The sequence below is a fragment of the Myodes glareolus genome, chromosome 19 (assembly GCF_982192425.1).
Source record: "Myodes glareolus chromosome 19, mMyoGla1.1, whole genome shotgun sequence".
Classification (NCBI taxonomy): Eukaryota; Metazoa; Chordata; class Mammalia; order Rodentia; family Cricetidae; genus Myodes; species Myodes glareolus.
The window spans coordinates 29,164,059-29,183,738 of NC_142044.1; the positions used below are offsets into that span (position 1 = coordinate 29,164,059).

The 19,680-nt window shown below is 33.9% G+C and overlaps 1 protein-coding gene across 9 annotated transcripts in view; it reads left to right on the top strand.

The window, feature by feature from the left end:
• The window catches only part of Phf20l1 (PHD finger protein 20 like 1), a 68,866-nt gene that overhangs the window by 22,257 nt on the left and 26,929 nt on the right, over positions 1 to 19,680 (top strand). For 5 of the 9 annotated variants that reach the window (XM_085678910.2, XM_085678913.2, XM_085678916.2 and 2 more), the window contains 6 exons: positions 3,413 to 3,626; positions 4,143 to 4,271; positions 9,230 to 9,312; positions 12,695 to 12,944; positions 14,927 to 15,115; positions 15,366 to 15,575. In XM_085678910.2, the coding sequence (XP_085535036.1) occupies positions 3,413 to 3,626; positions 4,143 to 4,271; positions 9,230 to 9,312; positions 12,695 to 12,944; positions 14,927 to 15,115; positions 15,366 to 15,575 (1,075 nt within the window). Of the gene's footprint in view, positions 1 to 3,412; positions 3,627 to 4,142; positions 4,272 to 9,229; positions 11,289 to 12,694; positions 12,945 to 14,926; positions 15,116 to 15,365; positions 15,576 to 19,680 lie in introns of those variants that run through there. The other 4 variants (XM_085678912.2, XM_085678914.2, XM_085678917.2 and 1 more) reach the window with 2 other exon arrangements.

The window sequence follows — 19,680 nt, forward strand, 5'->3', positions numbered from 1 at the left end:
GGAAATATTTAGTCACACCATGGCATACATTAACATTAAGGTCAGTGCCAAAATACAAAACTACTTAAAGTGTACTTGATTGGCAGCATATTTCCTTTTTTTAATTTTTAATATTCCCTTATAATTCTTAGTTATATGCAGATTAAAAGTATTAACTAAATATTTTATAAGTTATATTGTGAGTTTCTCCCAAGCTAGATGTTTACCTCACCTAGGAAATATGATACAATAGGATAATTAGCCAAGGCTAAGATTTACTTTGAGAACCTTTTTTTTCCTTTTTTTTTTCCTTTGAGAACCTTTTTTATGAATATATAAAGTGAAGAATCTTTTACTAACTTAGCAAAGAATAAACATATAATAAAAACTTCTCCCTTAAACCCTCTTTAGGAATTATGTAAGATAAGGCTTAATAGAAATTTTATATATGAACTTCTAGAATCATTTTCTTAAGCTTAAATAAAAGTCCTATTGCTAGTATTGTTCTTAACTTTGGAACAGTTGGTTGATTGTATTTAACTTGACCCTTCAGAGAACTTTAGAAATGCTTTTGTTGAAGTGTAAGCTGTATGCCTTTTTGTGCTATGTTTGAGACATTGTTCTCCACTGGGCAATGTAGAGTGGTAGATATATTGACTGTTCAAACTAAGATTCCCAGGACATTTACCATGATAGAGATCAGTTCTTACGCTCGTGTGTAACCCTATGTTACTACTTGGCTATTCTCCTTCTTGTTTCACCATTATCAAACATAGCAGCAGTAACTGCAGGTCAAGATACTAAGGCATTTATTTTAAATTTAAAGTCTATAACAACAGTTTCACATCTCCTTCATTCTTTCTGCAAGTGTGCTCATGTAAAGTGTGCATTGAAATGCACGGAAGATTGTCTTATAAATGGATTTTAAATCACTTGCAACAGATTTTTTCGTATATACGTGGTTGATGTTTTTAACCTTACAATGAAAATGTCAGAATTTAGGGTTTCATTCTCCCATTACTTGCAGAGTGACTCCTAACTCAAACCTTCTGATTTCAAAACTGCATTCATTGTTAATGCACTCCTCTATTGTACCAGCTACAGAGCGTTTCAAGTATGTCATTGATTCTGATTCATCAGTTGTTTTTGAGAGTGAGGTTGTCTTATGTAAAAGTTCAAAGGAGGTACACTGGAGGTATTTAATGGCATGGCTGTAATTTTTGCTGTGACTGCAGAATTTAGGATTAAAAATATTTTAAAATATTAAAAAAGCATTTTAAAGTTTTTAAAATTTGAAAGCCACAATGATTCTTCTGCTGTCTTTTTTAAAAAAATAGAAAATAACTCGAGTTGGAAATGACCCTAACCTTCTCTGACATTTCTCTGACAGCTGCAAAAGAACCAAATAAACAACAAACAAACAACAACATCAACACTACCAACAACAACAAAACAACTGTAGTGTAGAACCTAAAGTCACATTTTCTTCTTTCAATAAGTTTGTAAACTCTTCATGCAGCTGCTGGTGTGGTTATGCTTACTCCTCCTTCGTCTGTGTTGGCCACTCCTGGATTCCTATTGTTGTTGGACTTACTCACTGCACGTTTTATTGTGCGCCTCAAAGCTCAACCTTTAGCTATAGTAGTCCCCAGCTACTTTCTCTTCGCCTAAGTCCTTCCGCATACATACCCATCCCACACTGGCTTCCTTGCCTTTGTTTAGTGTCTTAAATCTTGTTTGGAAGACTTGGTTTCCCTTTTTAGCTATCCCTTTTCCAACCAATTCTTTTTGTATTTAGAGACCATCTCTTATGCCCTTAGCCCTGAAGTCTCCCATTAGTTTTTCTTTTCAGTCAGAATACTCTCTTCTGTTGTCTCATTTCTCTGTGTTCTGTCACATTATCTTTTCTTTTATATATATATATATATATATATATATATATATATATATATATATATATATATATATATATATAATATATATTTTAAAGATGGTCTCATGTAGTCTGGGCCGTCCTTGAATTTCCCATATAGCTGAGGATAACCTTTAACTTTTGATCTTCCTTGCCTGTTCCTTCTCTGTCACACTGTCTTATGGTTGATTTTATTGTCTTATAAATTCCTTGTCTAAACCCTTCTATTTTATTAGCTATTGTGTTTTAGTATTATACTAATTCCTGGCTTGTCTTGTGGACCATTCAATAGAAAATGAGTTAAAACAAAACAAAACACCTTATTAGGTAAATCACATGATATTTGCAGATCATTTCATTGATGGAGGGGAGGGATCGCTGAGGATGCATTTGTTGTTTGTTCACGATGGCTTCTTTATCACCGTGTATTTTCAAGGGCAACTAGTTAGTACCTTTATTTTTTGTTTAAATTTTCTAATGATCATTTTATTTGCTTATGTTCATTCATAAAATCCACTAATTCAATTCATTTTTGTCTTAAAATTATTTCAGTTGCTTATAATAGGAATTAATCATGTTGTACGTACATTACTGCCCATTTAGACAGTGCTTTAGGGACATGAGTAGAAGATTAACTCTGTAGAGACATCACAAATCTTTATTTAAAAAATTTTCCTACTAAAATTCAATATAGTACCATTTATACTATGTATAGTATAACCACCGTGTTATAATTTCACAACAAAGAATTTTGAGTTAAAAATGAAACATTAAGATTCAGTTAAGCAAGGGAGATGGCTCAGCAAGTAAAGGCATTTGCTGCCTAGTCTGATGACTGAGTTTGAGCTGAGTTTGAACCCAACAACTCACATGGTAGAACTTTCACAAATTTTTACCATATGCACGCCAATGCATGTGTGTCCATCATCCTGACAGACACAGAGTAAATAAATTTAAAAACCAATTTAGCAACTAACAAATTTTCTTTACCAGTATTATGAAGATATGATAAACTGATCCTAAAGTTTAAATGTTTAAAAAGTAAAATCGTAGTTTTATTTCTAAGAAATTAACTGTGAATTGAATGGTATGTGCTTCTTAAAAAGGAACAGTAGTAATATATTTCTCTTAGTACTTATAAGAGTTTAATATAATTCTCTTCTTATCCATTGTATTATGGGAAAGAAAGTAATGTCACTTTTAATTCTGAAATAACATGTCATATAGCATTCCATATTTTCTATAGGCTTTATAAATTTTTTATTTAATTATATAAAATCATATCCAAGAACTATACTCTGTTGAATATTTTTTCATCTTATAGATAGATTTTCAGCTTAGTCAACCATTAATTTATTAAACTAAAAGCTCAATCATACTGATAATCCGCCACATAAATGTAGTTAGCCTAATTTTTACATGTGTGTATGTGTAACTGTCAAGATGTAATACATAGTTTTATTTATTAGTGAACTTAAACTTGGATTTTTAATACTTCATATTTTATGTTTTCCTTTGGAGGACTGGATTGCTTTAGTCAAAGCAGCTGCTGCAGCTGCAGCAAAAAATAAGACAGTGACTAAGCCTCGGACCAGTGCTAACAGCAATAAAGAGAAAGAGAGAGACGGGGGAAAGTGGCTTACAGTGCCTTCAAGGAAGGCAGAAGCTCCAACTTGCAGATCCACAGTAGAGACTGAGAAGAAGGAGGAGCTACCCACATCTAGTGAACCGTTTGGTACAAAATACATTCTTATTATCCTTTCTTGTGACACAGGTAAACTGAGGTAGCAATAAGCCCAAATCCCTTGATTACCTATAATTTTGAAGTTAGAATTAAATTATTTGTTCCTAGTTTAACTAGGTGACTAGCTTTATTATCTCTCACATAACTATGAGGATACTGTCAAATACTGGCATTAGATGCTTTCAATATTCTTGAGTATAAATAATTTGATATTTGTTAATAGGTTTTTACTTGAAAGTTTTGGTTTAAGTGTTTAAGGGATTGTGCTGTTTCAATGTGCTGTGTAGAAGAAAATATTCTCTTCAAGCTTTCCTTCAAGAATAACTTCTTAGGGGACTTTTATTTTTGTTGTATCAATCCAGAGGGATTTTTATTTCTTCCAGTCATAATCAAGCATTATATTTTAAAAAATAATGTGCAAAGAACTTTTACTAATTTGTTATCTATTAATTGTATGTTTTAATTTTGGATTCCAGACAAATTCTCATATATGTGTTCTGTTAAAAGTAGGACTTCACATAGACAGCGTTCCAAAGATCGTCTTTCCACAGCCAGAGAGCACATTAACAAACAAGAGGAAAAATAATCAAGGAAACTCATTTCAGGCAAAGAGAGCACGACTTAACAAGATTACTGGTAAACTACAATGATTCTTTTGGCAGTGGGGGAGGCTAAGGGATTCATGTTAGAGTAGTTTCTTTTTAATAAAGGAAAATGGATCTCTTGACTCAGTGTAATGAGTTGATTACTTTCTGGTTCTTCAAAGTAAGCATCTCTCAACACTGTCAGCTTTGTCTGTTACAAGCTGAAAATACCATGAATTTCTTACCTACCTCACAGGGATGTTGTGAGGATCCATCAGTTCCCATGTTATAAGAGTCTGTAGTCTTGAAATCTCTTCCATAGGTAGGAATAGTTTCTGTCAGAATGCGTTATCTGCTTTTATCAACTTGTGGTGACTTCATTTCTCTGGTTTTAAATATTTTTACATATAAACAGTCTTATAGATGACAAGGCTTAAGAATGGAACCATTTATTATAAAGATTTGGATATCTGAGTAAATTAAGTTCCTTACTCATTTGTTACTCCCTGCTTTTTTCTTGAGGTTTGTCTCTAGAGTACCTTCTTGTAAGGTAGCATATAGTGTAGGGATAATGAAAATACATACAATCCTAGCCAGGCTACTGCTGACAGAAGAGGGAATTGAAATATTCTAGGCTGTCAGCCTAATTGGTTTCTAGTGTTTAAATGAAACATGATTATAATTCATCATTTAGAGGGAAGCTTAAATATTTTAATTGTTCAGACATTGATTTTTTGTCTTCTTATTTTAAATTTTTATTTATTTTACATACAAACCATAGTTCCCCCTCCCTCCCCTCCTTCTGCTTCACATCACCTCCTTCCCCAGCCCCCATCACTCCTCTGATAGGGTAAGGCCTCCCATGGGGAGTTAATTAAGCTTGTCATATCAAAATGAGGCAGGACCAAGTCTCTCCCCATACATCTGATTTTTAAGAACAAAATATTTTCAAGGGCCTTTGGTTTAATAAAAATGAATAAACCTTTTTTGGCATTTATTTAAGTACTTTGAAGAAGATTAGCTCCTTTGTTAGGGCCACAAATAAATATTAAGTGTGGTTGTGTCTGTTTTCAGAAGAGAAGGCCTACTGACAGATGCCTGGAGCAGAGGGCTTTTGTGAGCTGCTCTATGACAGGGCCCATTGAGGATTTTGATTCTTTCAGCACTGTGGGGATCAGGCTCATTCCATTTGTTTATAGTACTTTCATGGATTTCTCTGATATGGATTGTTTTTGCCCTTAGTACAGGAAATATCTTAGTATTACTTCATCCAATGAACCCTTTTTCTTTAGAAATTGTTAGCCTTGGAGAAAGCCTGAATCTTCTCTAAATTGATTCTTTTGCTGTCAACTTGAGACTTTGGTTGTGGCTTAAAATACAGAACTCAGTGCTACTTGCAGGGCAGAGTGGAAAGCTGCTTCTCTCTCCTGTGATAAAGATTGAAACTACACTTTGAGGATTCAAGACCAAGGAAGACGGAAATGCCACTGACAGGATACAACTAATTGCCAGCTTCCCAGCATCATGGGTTTTCCTTCTTCAGCCATATCACCTGTTTTTAGTTTCAGCCAATATTCTTTGACATATGCCTGTTTCTAAATGCTTTATTGGGAGGGGCAAGCTCATCTTCTAAAGAAATAACCAAACTAAAAAACAGGTCAACTAAGTCCATAGTGATGCATGGCCTTGGGGAGACAGTAGTAAGGATAAAAGAACCTTTTACCTTGTGCCTCATATTGTCATCCTGGTTGCTTAGTAACACCTCAGGCCTTCTGTGAAGGACTTTTTCTTCAGTTTTCCATAGCAATTTTAAATGTGATGTTTAGCAACAAGAATAACACATAAGGTCTTACCCATGTGAAGCCTTTATGGTTTTTTCCCATTATTAACTCAGAAGATTTAAATGTATCACAGTTAGCTTCTCTGCTTCTAATTTTGATTTCATGTCACAAATATGCCATGCAAAAAAAAATTAGATGTTAAGATTGTCTTCAGTTGGCTAACTCTAGATTTGCTTATGTACAAGATATTTTATTTGTGATCCATGAAAAGAAATGAGAACTAGTGTAAAATAGCAGATTCATATTGAAATTTTGCTGTAATTTAAACTTACCACGTTCTATGTGTGTCTTTCCTTTACAAGAGAAATGGGCAAGAATCATGGCAGTTTGTTCTCATTTACTCTCTTCTCATTCCACTCTACTTTTTAAAATCTAGCTGAAGATTAGTGAACCAGCAACTGGATACGTTTAACTGTGTAATGATTCACTGTTTTGCTTTCCTTCCCTTCCTATTAATCCTATGGTGATTGTAATCTGATTGTTGTATAGAGAATGTTAAAGTGATGAGGTTTGCAAAGTGCAGCTAGGAAGAAATAAAGTTGTAGTTGGATTCTGTATATGTGTGTATTCCCCTTGGTTATTGCCTTTGAATATGTGATGTACCTTATTGACAGTTCTATCATATGGTATATATATATATATATATATATATATATATATATATATATATATATTCATTTGAGGTAGATAGTTTTACACTGAAAGCCAGAATTCATAACTTTAGAAACAAGTTGCAAGCAAATTGAGTTTTAGTAGATTTCAAAATAGCAATTGTAAAATAATAGCACTGATTAAAATAATAAAGAATAGTTTGTAGTACTTAGTATACTCTAATCATTGTAGCATTGGTGGAAGTAAGAAATGCTTGTGCAATGTCAGGGATTTTTGAAATATTTGAAAAAATCCCGAGATTAAATTTACTAGTGACACATAAAGTTCACCAGTATTTTGAGTACTCCCCTTTTGTGTTTCAGGAAGCTCTGGTCTCCTGCTTCTTAGTAAAGTAGATTATTATGAAGTGAATTTGTTTGCTGGTAGGATTCGTGATGATTTGATATTTTACTTCTACCTACTGTTTAATATCTTGATTCTGTATCATGCATTCTCTAAGATATTACAAATACATATTTGTAATGTATTAATAATAAGTATTTGCAATAATTAAAATTAATTTCATTTGTGTCTGTTATGTGTGTTGCATTCAAATTCTCATTTACTTCAGATTTAGAATTGACAGGGAAAGGTAACTGGTTTTGGACTTTCTCTTCAGGAAGAAGTAGATTCTCCTCTTTAAGTGTCTATTTTGTCATTTGTCCCCTTTTGTTTATGCTTAGTATTTCATTTTAAATAGGGATGTCCAGAATACAAAGTCTTATTGCTTATATTTGGAGCTTTTGAATTCTCTAGATAGCAGTGTATTTTAAATCTAATTTTAAGTAGTTTGTTGTGTCTCATTATTATCTATGCCCACATGAAAAGACTGTCCTTTTTCTTCCTGACAACTATATGGAAATAGCTTTTTAATCAGTATGGTCTATACTATTGTAATGGGTTATGGATGGATTGATTTGTTTCTTTTACAACTTGTACCATATTTTGAAATTTGAGCTTATAATTCATCTTATCTCCTGATGAATATAAAAAACCATTCTATCACTTCTATGAAATGAAGTAGAATAAGTATAATTCATATATTGAATGACAAATATTTGTCATGTTTGAATAGCTTTAAAAAAATAGAACTTCTGCTTATTTCCAAACATAAAAAGACCTTGATTCTGTATCATTTAATAAAAACTTCAGTAGCTCATTTGTTCTCAAGAATGTTAACTGGAAAAGAAAAAAGAACAGTGACTGTTGTTTTAAGTGTTAAAGAAATAATCTAAACTATACCTTTGTGTTCATATAAAATGTTTACAGTGTGATTAAGATTGAATTTGTGGATTAAAAACTTTATAAAATAGTTTATATCCCTTTATTTCTCATTTAAATCTAACAATGTTATGTGGGAAAGGGAGAAACTATATGGACTGTTGTTTCAAAATAGGTAGAGTACCAGTCACTGATGTATCAAAATCATTGATTTCTACTGAGCCTCCATTTCATACTCAGCTGTAGGTATTCAGTTTTCTAGTAAAGCCAGGGTGCCTTCTGCCTCATATAATATTTATCTCTCTTACTGCTTTAGGGAAGCCATGTGAATATGTGTGTTTCCACCTAGGTCACTTAATACCTGTGGAATAGTTACTTGAGAAAGTCAGGCCATGTTGCCTTGTTAGTAGCTCTCTATCCTGTAGTGTTTCAAGAAACCTTTTCTCTTCTGTGAAGTAATGTTAACAGTTTCAGTAATAAAGCTGATAAAAATTGCTATATCATGTTTACTATTGGTACCACTTGTTATATGTTTCCTCTTCTAAACAAAGCATCCATAAAACCGAATATTTGTCATTTTAAAGTCCTAATAAACCTGGTCTCACAGAAAGTACTGAATGAATGAGCAAAGAATTATATTCAACTAAATGCCTTTATTAATGAAGGCAGCAGAATTTTGATGTTTTTTGAAAAAAGCTATATTATAAATCAAGAATTCTGTCTTCTAAAATTAGGTGTTAGTGATAGAACTTTTCATTTTGTCACCATTTATAGAATGAAGTTGTCAGGCCAGGTGTTCAAATGACCCGCACACTCTTTCCTTTCATATGAAATGGGTCCATGAAATGGTCTTGAAACTTTTGTAGGAAAAATACGACATAAATGAGCACTGATACAAACATACAAAGTTTAGGTTAAAGAATTTAGGTTGGAATTAAAATTTAGTAATACTTTTTTAAAATTAGTAAGATGACAGAATGATATTCTACTCTGTTTTATGAGTATTAGCAAAATAAACCATCTTTATCTGGACTTTGAAGCCGGAAACTTTTTCCCAAAGTAAGTGTGTATATTTAATGATCTCAAAAATAATATTTAGAAAAATACTATCCAAGTATGTGAACAACTCTCAATATTGACTTAGTCTCTTGTTAAGGGTGTTTGCATTTTTTAAAAGATAGCATTTAAATATTTTCTATATATGGGAAATTTCATCTGCTATCATTTTAGAAGTTTATTATGCAGAAATTACTATTTTTTCTTTCTAACAAGCCATTTCTCTACAATTCTTCTCAAGGTTTGTTGGCATCCAAAGCTGTTGGGGTAGATGGTGCTGAAAAAAAAGAAGACTGCACTGCAACAGCTCCAGTCCTGGAGCAGGTATGAAATGGTAGCATTTGATTGTTTCACGTCCCACTGGAGTGGTCACGGAGCTGTAGTACCCACGTGATTGCAGTTGTCCCTCTGATCAGATATGGGAATAGAGCACTGACTCATTGATGATATATTTTTATCTCTGCCTTCTCCCGAGTATGCAGATAAACTATGGACTTCATTAGCTTATGTTTTCCATAGCCTGATATTAAAGCCATTGTCTCCAAAATTAGAAGGCTTGGAGACAGGCGTCCCAGGGTATGATCTTCCAGCTGGACACCTTTAGCTTTCAAAAAGACCCTTACACAAATACTTTTTATTTGTGAGTTTAAACAGGGTTTTTTGACATCTAATTAAACTTCTTTTATAAGAAGTTTCTTTTATATTGTAACAGTTGGTGTTGTTAGACTGTGTTTTATGAATTGATCAATGAGCCATAAATTTTTTGCTAGGATGTATATTTTAATAACTACAATAAAAGAGAATTTAAAAATCGTTTAAGGGTCTGTCTTAAACCACCTAATAGAGAAATTTAAAACTGAAGGCTACGGTTGCTAGAATTGGCCGTGTCTACCTTTGAGTTCCCACAATACTGTACATAATGAGCTGTGCATGTTTTCCATCCTCTAAGGGCTTACCTGCTTAGGCACTGTACGGATACAGTAATAGCCATAACTGGATTTCTTTGGTTCTGTTTTAAAATCTGAGCCTTAATGTAGTTTCAATATACCCTTTTTGTATTATCTTAATTTTCTTTATTAGTAGCCTAGTAAAGAAAACTTTAAAATGAGTATCTTTTGTTCTCTATATGTGTTTAAAGAAGAGCCCAAATTTAATTGATATTGTATTGAGTTTTTCAGTGTTTATTCAGGCCTGATTTGAAAGCAGTACATTGTTTTGGTGCCTCCATTAATGTTGTATTAAATCAGTGGTCTTTTAAATTGATCAATATGTCAATGACTCATACTTTCTGGTTTTCTATCAGCATCAAACGGTTAAGTCTTTGCCGTTATTGTCAGTATGCCAACCAAATTTTAAATAACTTTTACTGTGTATGACTATATTCAAGGTCCCAGATATAACAATATTTTGTACTACTACAACTGTTACGTTATACTCAGAATGCAACATATCAGGGACTTGGGTAATAAAATATTTCTGGAAAATTCATTACAATGTCAATCTTTCATTACAAATAATCTTTGAGGTAAATGGTGATTGTGAAAATTAATATATGTGGAAGTTAGTTTAGAGGTCAGTAACCAGTTCAGAAAATCAGTTTTAAAAGGAAATTAGAGTGACTCGGCTATTAGTACTTACATCATTCAAGACTTTTCAAAGTCCTTAGCAGTTTTGTAACAGAGACCAATAATCATTAATGGAACCTTTGTAAACTGTTCTAGAGTTTAAGGAACATCATGCTGTTCCCTCTTTTATTTTGTTATTCAGGTTGATTTCAATGTGAAATGTTTTGTAACCAAACTCTTCATTTTTATGCTATATGTTAGCCTTGCTTCTAAGCTAAAAAGCCGAGTTATAAAACTCTTAACTATCTCAGTTGGTATCAGCAAGAGACCTAAATGAGTTTTGATTGTTGCTAACTTCTGTTGTCTAAGAAGTTACATTGCCAGTTATGACAGGTTGATAACATGCCTACAGCCACAATTTGCTGTGCTAATGGAGTTATAGATTCAAACTGTGGTCTTGAACCCCATTTTCAGATTATTAGTTATAGATTACTTAATTGTACTAGGGAAATGTCATGTTATATTTACTTTTGGATAAAATTTGCATTTGATGCATAATAATTCAGTAAGGTTTAAATATGTTAATTTGTCCTTGTTTAGAAGTTAAGCACCTTACCAAGTTATTAATTTAAGTTTTAAAATCTTGTTTTATAACTTTGTAACTGAAGAGTAATGGATGCTGTAGTGATGTCTCTCACATATGTGAAGATGAACAATAAAATTGTTTATTTACAAGTAATGGCTCTAATTACTTTCCTGGCAACACCTTTTATGATAAGCTTAGGAATACTTTCCAGTCATGGAGTTCTTTTTCAAATGAAAGTTCCACTTGCACACATTTGTAGTGAAGAAATTCAAGAGTAGAAAATGAAAGTTGAATGAATGGGACACTTGACACAGGCCCTTTTATGTCAGATTCTTAGCATGCCATCTTAGAACATTTAGTGATGTCATATTTAATATCAAATATATAATTTTCCCCACCAGAGTCTGAGTAACTTTTATTTTAGTGAGAACAGAATTATTTGATTCCCAAGCAATGATCTTTTATATTCTAGAAAACTGAAGATTACAATTTCAATGATCATTCCCCTTTCCCAAATACATGGAAATTAAACAGTTTCTTGGGGACAGGCATGTTATCCATAGAACTAGTGACTTTACTCGTTAGAGTGGCTTGCTATAATACCAAGTTTTAGAAGTTCATATCTCATGTTTTGCTGTCAGATATCAGCATGAAAGTCAGCATAGGCATTGCAGTATGACAGAATGTGGGCCGACTGTGGCTGCTTTCTGTTGTTTTTAGCAGTCGATACTTTCACACTTATTTTTACATGACCAGGGAATTTTACTGCCACGTGAATAAAATGTTCTTAATGAAAGAACTGACAAAAGTTCTAATTTTTTTAAAAGTATCAGTTGGCAGGAATAAGGTAAAAACTCATCTAAGAATGCGACGTATTTTGTTTTTAAATCCAATGTTTTAACTTACACTTTATCTCTTTTATGTTGTTGTTGTTGTAGTTGTTGCTTGTTCTGTATTGTTTTTTAGTCTTTTAACTCTCTACTGCTGGTGGCTCTGATTTCATGATGCATTTTGCTTATGAAACTAGCTTTCAGCACTAAAATGAGTTAAAGGTAATGTTTTGTTAATTTGGTCATTGTTTTCCTGTTGAGATCTTTCTTTAAAGGGAAACTGTCTACTGAGACAGCCACACACTTGATGACAGAGGCTATAAAAACTCTTCTAAAAGACAGACATTTGAATGTATTTTTTCAGAGCTTCAAAACCTGGAATATTATTTTCGTTCACCTAGCTGATTGACAATTACAGTTTAAGAAGAGATAAGTTTCAAATTCATGCTGAAAAAGTTTGTTCAATAGGATATTTAATATTGGAAGAATTTCATAGGCATTAAAAACATAGACTCATAGTTGACAGTATCCCTTTAAAGATAGCCTAGTCAACTTTTAGTTCATAATTTGTGGGGTTCTTTTTGGTTTTTCATTTGTAATAGAAATGTTATATGTTGCTTAACAATGTTTTTGGATACTAAAGTTGCATAACAATCAAAAATAGACTACAAGAAGAAAAATGAAGAAACCAAAATAAAAATATCAATTTTTTATTATTTATTCAGGCGATTTCACCTAAACCTCAAAGTCAGAAAAAAAATGAAGCTGTCATTAGCAGTTCTGCCAACACTCAGAAACCTGCACTGTTATCCTCAACTTTGTCTTCAGGGAAGGCTCGCAGCAAGAAATGCAAACATGAATCTGGAGAGTCTTCTGGGTGTATAAAAACCCCTAAGTCACCACTTGCCCCAGAATTAATACAAGCCAAGGATTTGACGCTTGTATCTCAGCTTTCTTCAGTGATAAATAAAACTAGTGAGCACAGACTTTACAAATAGTTACTTATCCTGTAAGATAGATTCAAAACAGTTTTGTTGTAGTCCTATTGTTTTTTTATGAAGTTAAGTGGATATGACAGAGAAAGCTTAAAACTAATTCAAGAGTAGAAATCATGGACATTTTCTACTGCTTTACTACTGTTCCAAGTCTGTAGTGCACCTTAAGAAGCCCTGCTATCAAATGACAGGAGTCCCACTGCAGTTGTACTCTCCTCAACTAATAATACAAGGCCTGATTCATTACAAAAAACAAACAAACAAAACACCCCTGGAAACAAAAAGAACTGTAGAAAGACCCTTGGTGGATGTTTTACGTAACTCCTCATTCCTCCTGTGGCCAGGTAGGAGGCATCTCCTTTTACCTGTAGTTCCCCAGTGCACTTTATTTATTTATTCTTATGTTAACAAGGCAGCCTTGAGTCCTATCTCATTCTTAGTGAAAGGAGAATGCCTTCTTGGTTATAAAGATTTGACTGCTGGCTACTACCCTCCCTTTCAGTGTTAGATGTTTAAAAAGGGGGTTTTGGTTTTTGTTTTGTTTTGTTTTTAACATGGATTTGGCTAGATAAAGATAAGGCTTATTTGACTCCAGGTTTAGCATTCAGAACAGTTATCTGGTGCATGCCTAGCTAGTTGACACTTTCCTTTTGCCCCTTTATTCAGCAAATAGGTTAGTGTTGTAATCAAGAAATAAGAATGGCAGATTTCCTTATGAACTGTCCTCTATCGTGTCTTCTAGAATAATGTTATTGGTGTTTGGAGGACTTTATTAAACATACTAATCTGTTTTTCATTCAGTTCTCACATTTATCATTAAACCACCTATTTTAAACTTTGATCAGTCTTTATTTTTTAATAAATAAGGAGAAGCAAAGGGAATAGAAAATTCTTATCTCTGAAACTTCTTTATGAAAGAACATCAGTAGTAGTCATTAGATTATCATCACACCAATAAGCATTTTATCTTGAAGTTATTTTATATATTAATACAACCACAGTATCACAAAAGTTACATTTGTCTTTTAATTTTCCCCATTATCATCTTGTCTTTTTTCATTATTTTTTCACTGTTATCTTAAATACTCAAAGCAGTAGATCCTTTAAACTACTTCTTTCTAAATTAGCAGTACTATATTACCTATGCAATCCTACCTACTATATAATTCAGCAATTCATAGTCCAGGGTAAAAGAGGAACTCTCAAGTGTTAAAGAATCATCCAAACATTTAGGTTAACATTGCTAAAAGTTAAATAAATGATACAATTAGTTGTTGGAACAAATGAAAATATTTAAGGGCAAGAATAGTGTCAGGTTAACTATAGTCTAATTTGGCCATAATAAGCACATTGGTTTGTTTGTGTTCAATTTTTTGAATGAATCAGGCCCTCGATTTCTGTAAGAGTCCATGTGGGAGAGTAAGGATGGGATAGGTTATTTGCAGTAACTTCACTTGGGGAAGGAAAGAAAGCAAAGCACCAACTGTGTAATGTATGTACAAGCTATCACCTGTGCCCCTGCCTTCCTTTCCCTTTAGATTGCTTAGGCTTGCTATGTAGCTAAGGAGTTGCTCTCCCTGCTTTCTCCCTTTCTCCCTTTACCTGCCTCGCACTATGTTTGCTTACAAAGAAACTACTTTCCTGGAGGCAAATGACAGTAGCACAAGACTCCACTGTTGGAGAGCCCTTTCCAGTCTCACACTGTGGGAGAGCTACTGGAAATGAATGTCCCGTAGAACTGTCTTAGAGTTCTAGTAGGGTTAGATTTTAGACGTTCTGATGAACTTTTTTGTGAAGAGGGCACCTTTTGATTGCCTCTGGAATGTTCGAATTCTTGTGGTTATCTAGTAGCAGCACCAGAGGGCAGAATATGGCTCATTTTTTCCCCTGCTTATCTCATTAAATATTATAAGATGATCCTGGTATGTATCTGCTTCGTGAACATTGAAGATCTTTTTCTAGGTCCTCCACAGCCTGTGAATCCCCCTAGACCTTGCAAGCATAGTGAGCGGAGAAGAAGATCTCAGCGGTTAGCAACCTTACCCATGCCTGATGATTCTCTAGAAAAGCTTCCTTCTTCCTCTTCAGCCACTGATGGGAAAGTATTCTCCCTCAGTTCTCAGAATCAGCAAGAATCTTCAGTACCAGAGGGTAATGTATATTGACTTCCTACAGAACCAAATGTAAAAGAAGATAAAATATCTAACAGCAATTGTTTGAACATTAAGTTTTCTTCTCAATGTCTCTTGAACTTAGAAGCACTTCACGTATTCTACAGATACCTTCTGGTGTCTTCTTTTTGCCAAGCACTGTGTAAATACCAGTGATCTACACTGATACGAACTGAGCCATTTTGTCTGTGTTAATATCATGGTTTTCTTTTCCTTTTGATTTTATATAGTTCCTGCTATTGCACACATGCCAATCCAGAAGCTGGGACCCTGTCTCCCTCTTGATTTAAGTTGTGGTTCAGAAGTCACAACACCTCGAGCCCCAGACTCCTCTTCTTTTGGTGGTGAATATTCCAGGGAAGAAAAGGAGGAGACACAGTCATTTGCAAATCCCTCCTCCAAAGTAGTGAGTGATGTAAAAGGAGCTTCAGCAGCCTCTGGTAAGGAATCTCTTAGTTAAGTTTGGCCTAAACATTTTGATATTTAGTTCCACTTGAATTAATACAAAATTCCACTTCTAAGGACTTCTAAGGCCAGGTCAAACTACTAAGTTTTAGGTCAGTTAAGGCAATACAGCAAGACCCTGTCTCAAAACAACAAGAAATAGATTATATGAAATCCTTACTTTTATAATTAGAAAATATTAGTTAAATACAACTGCAGAAATTCTTATTCATGAAGTAAGAAGATACTTCAGGGGATGAGTTCTTAGGTTTACAAACGTTGGTAGAATTTAAATCTAAATAGAGTCTAGATTGAGTTTTATTGTGTTACCTGTGTCATAAGTGTGTGTCCATGTTTGGAGACAGAATATCCTGTCTGAATATAATTTATTATTACGTTTTGGGGGCAACCATGTTTAGCTCATTTTTAGGTAATGTTATTGTTTATGATCCAAAAACATGGATGGTAATTTTTTTTATTAAGTTGATCTTTTAAATCTAACAGGGTTCATATTTCTTATATAAAGTTGCAACATTTTATTTAGAAATACTATAATTTTAAAGTTTCATAAAAATAATATATATACACACATATATATAAAAAATTTTCAGAAGTCAAATAGTACTTTTCAGTTGTCTTCTTCCTAGTAAATTATTAATTTGGAACTGACTGGTGAGAGATTGTAATCAAATTAGATCAGGAGACAAATATAAAGTAGCTAAATGTGTTGGTAATAATTATGTTTAACAACATCTTCCACAAAGAATGTGGTGGCAGCTTCTTGGATGAAGCCAAAATATAGTTTGCTTTGTTCTGTCCATGCTACACACTAAAATCATGACATAAGTAGCTTAATGTAATCAGCTGCCTTTAACTTGTTCTTTCTTTCAAAGTATTAATGTTAGTATTCTCAAGAACATAATTATCTACAATTCCATTTTACCTATAAAGATTTAAATTGGTTTTTAAATGATGATGTTTTCTTATTTAGAAAAAATCACATCTGAAAATTGGTTGGTTTTGATAGTTTTTCATTGCTCAGATCTGATCTGTTGTCCTTAGATATTCATCTTAACCTGATCTTAGAGTAATTCAGTTCATTTTCTCCTTTTTTTGCACAAAATTCCTGACTTATCATTGACCTTTCGAGGAAGTTTTCCTCGTCAAGGTCCCATGTACTATTTAATGGTCTGTAACTCCTCACTGCATTCAATATATGAAAATGATCTTAATGTCATAATAACATGTACCTACTGGAAAAATTATTTTTGGTGTGTATGTGAAGATATTTGTATGTTCCTTAAAATACATATTTGAATTGATTATAATAAGACTGAAGTACAGATCAATATAAGTACGTGTCATAAATAGTGTCATGTAGGACTGGAGTGATGGCTTGATAGTTAAGAGTACTGGCTACTCTTCCTGAGAGCCCTGCCTTTGATACCAAGCAAACACACGGTAGCTCACAACCATCTGCAGCCTCACTCCTAGGGGATCCAGTGCCCTCTTCTGGCCTCTTAAAGATATAGTACAAATGTGGTGTGTAGACATACAGGAAAATACACACACCTTTTTTTAAAAAAAAATGTCCTGTCAATCATTGTTTATTCCAAACATCAGAACAGTGTTTGTACACCAAAATCCTTTGTCTAGATGATTTTGCTTCTAATCAGGAGATTAACTGAGACCTCTTTTGTTTGGTTTGACTGTTTGTTTTCCCTTTAAATTTCTGACAGATTTGTAGCTATATACTTGACTACCTTGGAGAGGTAGTCATTATGTTCATAATGTTGAATTACGCAAGAGCAAAGAGAAGGCACAACCATTGTCTTCTCTTTTAAAATGTTAGCAGTAACTGTTTGGAGAGTTTGGTGGGATGTAGGTCAGTAGGTAAAGGATTCACCCTTTCCACATCACTTAAGTGTAGAAAGAATCAGATTTCTTCAGCATATAACAAAGAGCAGTGGACATGGCAGTAATAGAAGCAGTGTGTACAGCAAAGGTCTGGAGGGTTGGGAAACTGGGATCTTCATGGGGTTAGCATCCTGCTTGTAGATTTTTTTTTAGCAGGCGATTCCTGCCATTTAGATGTGAGTGATCCAGTTGAAGTGTTCAGTCCTGGGCAGTTAGAGCCACTCACATGTAATTTCACATCATGCAATTTGGATGGTGTGTATGAGGACAACTCTATGGAAGCTGGTTGTGGCTAGTTTTGGTTGGCTGTTCTGTTTTGGTGACAGGAGCTCTATTTTCCTGTTTGAGGAATACTCAAGGGCTAGATTTGCACTGAAGACTGAGCCCATCTTTGTCTCTCATTCATGCCGTCCCCTCCACAGAAACTGAAAATAGCAAGACAATTTCCAAAGAAAGTGAAAACTTTGGATTTTCATACTCTACATTTAAAGATCTGTTTGTGGGACTGTAATCTTATTGGTCTGCATGTAAGTGAGCTTAACATTTTAAGAGCACAGTTCTCAACAGTTTTGTTTGTTTTTGTTTTTGAAGAGAAAGGTTCGTTTGGGCTTGTAGTTCTAGGGAGTATAAAATGAGAAGTGTTCTGCTTGCTTTTTCCTTTTAATTCAATCCAAGACCCAGCTCATGAAATGGGGTTACCCATGTATAGGCTATGTCTTCCTACCTCAGGTAGTCTAGATATTTGCTTAAAACAAGCAAATGCATAGTTCTAAGCTAGCTACTTAAAGTTGGGATGTACGTAATCATGTATAGTGTACACAGAGTATTTGAACGGGACAAGGTAAGACTTAATTCATTTCTGTGACTCTTGAATTTTTCTTTTTGAGGAAAGTAATGTAGTTTATACTGTTATTTTTTATTTAAAATTGGGTCCATTTGTTTTACTTTCAGTGAACTTCTATGTGGTCTGCATGCTTTTTTCTCGTAGTGTTTTTCTGTTGTGATAATAGTTTTTTGTTTTGTTTTTTGAAACATGATCTCAGCTATGTCCATAGCTCAGGTAGTATGAAACATAATATATACCCTGAACTGGTTTGGAAGTCTCAGTTTTCTTGCTTTAGCTTCCAGAGTGCTTAGATTGTAGGCATGTGCCATCATATCTGACTTTCTTAATATTTTTGTTACCTAGTGTTGTATACTATTTTGAAGTTATTTTGGACTTCTGTTCGTTCCCTATGTTGAAGTACATCTAGAGTCAAAGAGCCAGGTTTTTGTTTCTTCTTTATGTATGCATGTAAATGACTGTATGTGTACATGCATTTGGTGGGTGTTTATCCTAATTATAAAAATAAATTCTGTTTCTATTTTAAACCTTCTCTATAAGGAATTGTTTACAAGAACTTTATTAGCAGCTTTTTAAACTTGAAACTCCTGGGGAGCTTAACTGGTGAGAATGATAGTTAACTGGGAAGTAGTTTAGCAAACTTAGGACTCTTACCAGGTTAAACTTTGCTTTTAATTGTTTTTCCAATAGAGATTATGAGCTTGCACTAATTGATCTACATTCTTCCACTGGGATGGATGCCTACATGACTGACTCTCAGGTTCGGAATACTGTTGCTGCCCACTTTAGCAATAAGTAAAAATAAAAGGAAAAGAAATGGTACTTTTCTGAAAGTTAAGATATCAAAACAAAATAACAAAAATACCAAACACCCTTGATATTGTGTTATGATAAGTATCAGAATGCTTTTTCTAACAGCCAATGAATCAGAGAAAGAGATTCGGCTTCAGAAATCTTACTTCTCTTACTCTCTGGGAGGAAAAGTAGATAAGTTTCTTAAGAAGGATCCTTTTCAAAAGAAACCTTTCCTGACCTGGGTCTGAGGGTGTCTGTGTCCTGTCTAACACAAATACAGGGACACAGAAGCTGCACTCAGGATACTCAGCATCTACAAAGAAATCAAGCTAGTAACTGAAATACACATATAAATGAGAGTTGCTTATTGAAAGATGTAGAATTCTTAAGCATTAGAAGTGGGACAAAGAGAAATAAGTCAGTGGGTAGAGGTGTTCCCTAAGCCTGAGATTTGGAGTTTCAGTCCCTGGTCCCTGAGGTGGAAGGGAAAACTGACTCCAGTCAGTAAGTTGTCCACTGACCACCAAGTGCACAATGGAATACGT